Genomic DNA, 6,709 nt, shown 5'->3' with positions numbered 1-6,709 from the left:
TGTGTGTGTGTGTGTGTGTGTGTGTGTGTGTGTGTGTGTGTGTGTGTCCTCCAGGGTTGGTCCTGCTGCAGGAAAAGGACGACGGACTTCTCAGAGTTTCTCTCCATTAAGGTAAAAAACCAGCTCGGGGTCAAACACTGTACTGTTTGGTTATTATTAACTTGATTCTGTTCATTTTCTGCTACTTTACTCTTCCACTCGTCTACAGTCAGAGGATGAACGTTGCTCCTGTTACTCCACTACATTTATTTGACACCTTTAGTTACTGAGATTAATTATACAAAATGTTATTATCGGTTTAAAAAGACTCTTAAATCAACACACTAGCAGTAGTTTATAGCTCAATCTCTACGTGCTGCAACATTAAAGTGCCGTTCACATTAATGGAGCGATGAATTTGTGCCAAAACACATTCCAACGTTAATCTGAAATTATGTATTTAAATCCCCTTCTAGGCTGTTTACATAGCAACTCATTAGGAAGGTATTTTTTAATGGCTGAATCATATAAAAATCAGTTTCAGTGCTCATATGATGATGTGTTTAACACTGACCTGGACAGATGTTAGTGCAGCTACATTGTGAGGTACCGTGTGCTGCAGTAGCTCCAGTCAGTCTCCTCTGTGGAGGATTATTTAGGACACCACCACTGACATCAGGTTCCCATGAGAAAGACAAGTAACATGTGAAGTTTGAGGTTCTGTGCGGACTCGAGGTGACCGCCTCTCTTTCTCCAACGCAGGGCTGCACCCGCGGGCGCCACAGCGACGAGAAGCCCCAGGAGCCTCTGCGTCCGGAGGTGTCCTCGGATAAAGGCGAGATCAAACACACCAACGGCGAAGAGATCATCTACCGGGGACCCAAGTCTGCTGAGATGCTGCAGAAGGAGAGACCCAGGTGTGTGTGTGTGTGTGTTATCGCAAGATTGCTCTTTTACATGAGATAACTGGAAGGTGTGTGAACACCTCTCTGGTGCTCACATGCATGCAGCTGTATGGATGAGGTCGCCTTCAACATCCCTGGAATAAATCATTTTGTGGCAAACACCATGCATCAAGCCCTGCAGGCCTCTCTGTGAACCTGAGCTTGTGTTTTCATTGTGTGTGTGTGTTAACATGAAAGTGTGTGTGTGTGTGTTTTTATTTGCAGTTCAGACGAACCCATGACCAAGCTGCCCCACAACGTGTCTGCATCGCTGGCTCAGGTGCTGCTGAAACTGGACATCAGCAATAAAGCTGAGGAGGAGAAGAAAGGTCAGTGTGTGTGTGTGTGTGTGTGTGTGTGTGTGTGTGTGTGTGTTATCTGAGCAAGATTTTATTTATTTATTTAATACAGTGAATTAGTGAGTGAATATTTAAACCTGTTTCCAACACTAATCAACTTGTTTTAAGACTTTTCTGATCTAAGTGTCTTTGTCTTTAAACTTCTGCTGTAGAATCAAGAATAATTAAACTTTGCGTCATTAATACTTAAAGCAACTTCATTTATATTGGAAACGGCTTCAAATATTCAGACTGCACTCAGATTTCTTTTCATGTTTTGAGAAAATTCATCTACAGACAAAAATCAACTTGATGTGTGTACATGTTGTGTGTATTCTGTTGTGTTTGCTTAACCGTGTTTAGGACTAAATGCGTGTTCGTGTACGTTTGATGCAGAATTCAAAAACATGTCACGTCACATGTCATGTTTCTACGGTAGCCCAGAAGGGACAAACCAAACACTGGCTCCAGATCGCATTCGTTTCATTAGTTCCCCTCCTCACTCACACACACACACACACAGGAGAAGTTTCAGTTGGTTGCAATCTGCAACCTCACCACTAGATGCCGCCAAATCCATGCGCACTGCACCTTTAAGAAAATAAAACTTCAAGTGGAGGCAAACTGAAGATATCTTTTCAGTGAGTGACACGCTCCTGGTTTCCTGGTCCCACCCCTCTTCTTCTTCTTCTCTCTCTTCTGACAGAGGGTGAGGCGGTCCGGGCCGGAACCCGATGCAAGAACGCAGGATGCAAAACGGTGAGTGTCTCTTCTATTACTTGTTCACCTGAGAGAGTCTGTGTGTTTGTGTTAGTCGGCAACTTCTGTGGCCCGAAATACTCCAGACTGTCTGACATCAGCAAAAGATGAGAAATTCATCATCCACACACACACACACACACACACACACACACGCTTAGTAGCATTTTTCAGTTCAGTTCATCACTTCTGTACTTCAGTGTTGTAAAGCTTATTAACAGCTCCATCTAGTGGACAAGTGAGGTAACAACACATATGACAGATCACTCTGCTGTACTTTGTCACTTTTATAACCTGTCTCGGTCCATTTCTTTTTTACAAAAATAAGTATTCTTCTGACTTCAGTCCATAAATAGAGCAGAAATAATTACATTTACTCAGGAAAACCTTCAAAGTAAAACAAGATCAAAGCGTCTTTTGTGAACCCGTCTGCACAATGAATGACCCGGCTCGTAGAGAAACTGTCACGTGTTCCACGTTGTTGATCGTTGTGTTCGTGTCTTCAGGTGTATCAAGGCCCGGAGACGGACACGGAGGTCTGCACCAACCACCCCGGAGCTCCCGTCTTCCATGAAGGGTGAGACACAAAGACACACCGCTGCCAAGTCTCCACTTCTTTACTCCGGATATTACAAAAGGCCTTATGCACAAACAACAAAATCATATAACCATACTCCTATTATCACATTACAATCTTTACAAAGAGGAAATGCAAACTAAACTTCTTACCTGTGACAACTTGTTCCTGTGCAGGTATAAGTACTGGAACTGCTGCTGCATCAGGACAATAGATTTCAACGCTTTCCTGGACCAGAAAGGCTGCAGCACAGGGAAACACCGCTGGATCCCAAAGCAGGTATACCAGCACCGTCCGTGAGGGGAAGACGATGTGAAAGGAAAGGACCAGGTTCGAAGTTAGCAGGAAATTGACCCGGAAATGACACCGGAAGCTGACAACCCCAACAAAAAGAAGCTCATTTAAAATCTTTTTTTTGGTGATTTTCGATCACAATATCGACAAAAACACACTAAACATTAGCGATACAAGTCCTAAAAACGTGAGATTTATGCATATCCGATGCTGTAATGAGGGTTTTTATGCAGTTAAACTGTCACTCCTACACGTTCAGCACACATTACCTGCTCTCAGGTGTTCCCGTCAGCAGCACTCATGCATTGATTGTTGTTTACTGTGATCTTCTAAATGAGGTTTTCCTGCTGCCACTGGTGCTACAGTTCTCCCACAAAAACTGTGATTATTAAGAGAAGTCAAACAGGAGTGTGTGAGAGGAACATGATCCTCATCTCTTCTTTTTGTGTGTGTGTGTGTGTGTGTGTGTGTGTGTGTGTTTGCAGGACAAGAAGAAGGTGGCGTGTCGATACGATTGGCACCAGACGGGAAACAATGTTGTCGTAACGATTTACGCCAAGAACGCAAACCCACAACTTTCCAGCATAGAGGCCAACCGGACAGTGGTGAGTGGTTCACACACACACACACACGTTCACACACACACACACACGCGCATTGGTAAACTCTCTATTAAACGTCAGTGGTGGAAAGTAACTAAGTATATTTACTCAAGTATTGTCCTTCAGTTCTAATTGGAAGTTTACGTCACTTGAGTACCTCCACTTTCTGCTACTTTCTATCTACTTTCACTTTTTCAATTCAGAGGTAAATATTGTGCTTTTTACTATATTAAAAAAACATGTATATACTTGTATTTATTTCGTCTGCTTTAAAATCAGCAATGCACATATTTATGCATTAAATAATAATAGATTCACCTTGTTCTTCTTGCTTATTCTCGATGTTTTATTCTCTTTAGCTCTCATGTCAAATACAGTTCGAGAACGAGAAGATTTTCAAGAGAGACTTCCACTTCTGGGGCGTGAGTATCTGCTGATTACGTCTGAATACGTCTGCCAGCGGGGCGAGGTTAGCTCTCCCGTTGCTTATACAATAATATATGTTTTTATGTGTGCAGTTATCTGATCCCACTGACAGACGTTGTGAAGGCTGGATATGAAGCAACATTTCCTCTTTCACATAAAACACTTGCCTTTGATTTTTCTTGCCTTCAGGTGGTCGATGTGAAGCAGAGCTCGGTGAACATGGTCCCATCCAAAGTGGAGATCACCCTCCACAAGGCCGACCAGGTGGCCTGGGGCAAACTGGAGGACCCCAACTACAAGCCCGAGCCCGAGCCCGTGGAGGACTCCTTCACCGAAACCACAGAGTCTCAAGAGACCGACTACGACATCGACGACGACGACATCAGCGACTCGGACGAGGAGTGGGCCTACGACACGCGGCAGAACAAACCGCAGGAGGATAAGGAGAGGGACGAGCAGAAGAAGAAGGAGGAAGAAACGGAAATCTTTAAGACGAAGGAGGTGGAGGAGGAGATGAAGAAGGCGTTGGAGGAGAAGAAGAGGGCGGAGGAGGAGAAAAGCAAGCTGAAGGAGGAGGCAGGAGGAGCATATGAAGACATGCCAGAGCTCGAGTAACGCCTCGAGGTGAAGATTGATATATTTTGTGTAAGCGAGGTGGAAGAAACTTCTTTTTGTAATGATTATTTCTGAAATAATTTCTCTTTTGTAGCTACAAATGCAAATGAAAGGTGGCACTTTGCAGCCGCGTTCCAACTTTGAAGGGGAAATTTAAAAAGGGTTGTTTGTCTTCTAGGAAAAAGTGACAAACGCACTCTGTATCCTTATGTCATTTCATTAGGATAGTGGGTTCTGTCCTCTTAAAATGTGGGTATTCTCGACTGGATGCAACTTCAATACAAGAAATAAAAACTTTGTGTACATTTTTCTATGTGTAAATGTCTTTTTTATGTTGAAGTACACATATACATACATACGTACGTATATGGTGATAATTCTGTCTTTTCAAAAACAATTGTACGAGGCACAGTAAAGGAAGCAACAGGGCGACGAAAAAAGTCATAGTATAGCATGTCGAAAACAGAATTTACGAGTGAAATTTCATAGGTTGTATAGGTAATCTGTTTCTATATCTAAATTTCTGTCTTTCTAAAAGTTCGGCAGAGTCAACAGATAAATTGTTGGATCAATAACATCAACCAAGTCCCTGCCATTTAAGCAGAAACATCTAAATTAGTGTTTCATTTAAGTCTATTGAGTCACTTGAGCATCCGTTGATGTTATAAGCTGCCACTCTAAACAAAAGTTGGCCTTCAGTTTATGAGTCATACTGAAATTGTATTTCCACTCATGTTTTTCATTAATATCAGCAATTATGCGTGTTGCTCTTCTACATTTGTCTGATAGATGAAGTAGATTAGTTGTTCACGTCTTTCCTGTCCAGTTTAAACTGTGTACCTCCAGTTGTGTGTGTGAATATATTTGATGAATTGAAGGATGAAGTGTTCCTACTTCTTAAACTAAACGATTTAAAAACCCTCATGGAAAGATATGATTTCATAGATTGTTGTAAATGACCCAAGAGTATATAAAGGACATAACATGCTTTCTCAGCCATAACTTTACTCTCACTCTTAATTACTATGCGTATACAGTCTAGACTGTTTATAGTTACTGTATACTAGATGTTAAACTGAAGAGTGTTGTGACTGTACCTTTTATAAAGTTAAATAATCAACACATTAACAACAAAGAACACCACCGTCACACTTCAATAATTCATTTAATCTCCAAAGGGTTGCGCTGGCTTTGTCTTTGTTACACACTGCACACGATAACACAATAAAACACCTCGCAACGTACATGGTCGTGCAACATCAAGTCTGGCTTCCAGCATGGCGCACACGGTCTCAATAGATCAATATGTAGGCAGTTCAGGTCAGGGGGGGGGGGTGCGTTCACAACTCTATGGAATACTGTTGCACAAACGAGGTGGGGTGTTCGTAATCTGTGGGTTCATTTCAGATCCATGGAACTCCCCGGAAGAGTTTCAGTCAAAAATGTCTTTTTGCTGCATGAAGAAAAAAAAATGACACGTGTAAAAAATGAACAGAAAAAAAACAGACTCCTCGGTTAAAAGACCATGAAACAGTGAAACAGACAACTATGGCTTCCACAAATGTATATTCCCCGAACTTAACACATCGTTGAGTTTGTTTTCAGCACAACAAATGCTCATTAAAGCATAAAGTAGACTCTCTCAATAGATCATCTTAATAGAATTTATAAATTATTCACAAAAAGTTCACCCAAATGTTTAAATATGACATCTCTTGTTTATGTAAACGGTTCATTAGTAGTCTGCAACACTAGAGAACTGAAATAACCTTAACAACGTGTTCGGAGTACCATGTCGGTACCGATTGGTGCATTGTTAGAAAGACGTTGCTGTGGCAGTGGAATGACGTGATCACATGAAACATGAGATCTCAAGCTGCTGTGGGAGTAATCGTACAACCACATCTCTATATAATTATCATTCTTTTACATTTGGTTAGATATTACATTTTATCTACACTTTTTGTCTGCATACATTTATCATAAATAAAAGATTTTTATCAATAAAAAAAACACTTGTAAACACTCAAAATCTTAAACACACATACGCACCCATGCACACAAATGTCTTTTTTTAAGTTTGCTTCTTTGTAAAGTGCAAGGCAAGATACAGTAAACTTTGAAATGTGTGACATACAACAACTTTCGCGTCTGAAGCTGTCTCACACACACACG

The 6,709-nt window shown here is 41.4% G+C and overlaps 1 protein-coding gene across 1 annotated transcript in view; it reads left to right on the top strand.

Annotated features, from left to right (window-relative positions):
- The window catches only part of LOC116385284 (cysteine and histidine-rich domain-containing protein 1), a 5,861-nt gene extending 1,018 nt beyond the window's left edge, over positions 1–4,843 (top strand). The window contains exons 3-11 of the mRNA XM_031850592.1: positions 55–111; positions 742–896; positions 1,149–1,252; positions 1,968–2,020; positions 2,527–2,597; positions 2,774–2,876; positions 3,377–3,496; positions 3,853–3,915; positions 4,109–4,843. Of these exons, the coding sequence (XP_031706452.1) occupies positions 55–111; positions 742–896; positions 1,149–1,252; positions 1,968–2,020; positions 2,527–2,597; positions 2,774–2,876; positions 3,377–3,496; positions 3,853–3,915; positions 4,109–4,534 (1,152 nt within the window). The 3' untranslated portion in view covers positions 4,535–4,843. The remainder of the gene's footprint in view (positions 1–54; positions 112–741; positions 897–1,148; positions 1,253–1,967; positions 2,021–2,526; positions 2,598–2,773; positions 2,877–3,376; positions 3,497–3,852; positions 3,916–4,108) is intronic.
- Positions 4,844–6,709: the final 1,866 nt, after the last annotated feature.

The sequence above is a fragment of the Anarrhichthys ocellatus genome, unplaced genomic scaffold, assembly GCF_004355925.1.
Source record: "Anarrhichthys ocellatus isolate YVR2014 unplaced genomic scaffold, GSC_Weel_1.0 scaffold11, whole genome shotgun sequence".
In the NCBI taxonomy this organism is placed as follows: Eukaryota; Metazoa; Chordata; class Actinopteri; order Perciformes; family Anarhichadidae; genus Anarrhichthys; species Anarrhichthys ocellatus.
Note: the sequence above shows the minus strand (reverse complement) of the source record. Positions and strands in the feature narration are given on the sequence as shown.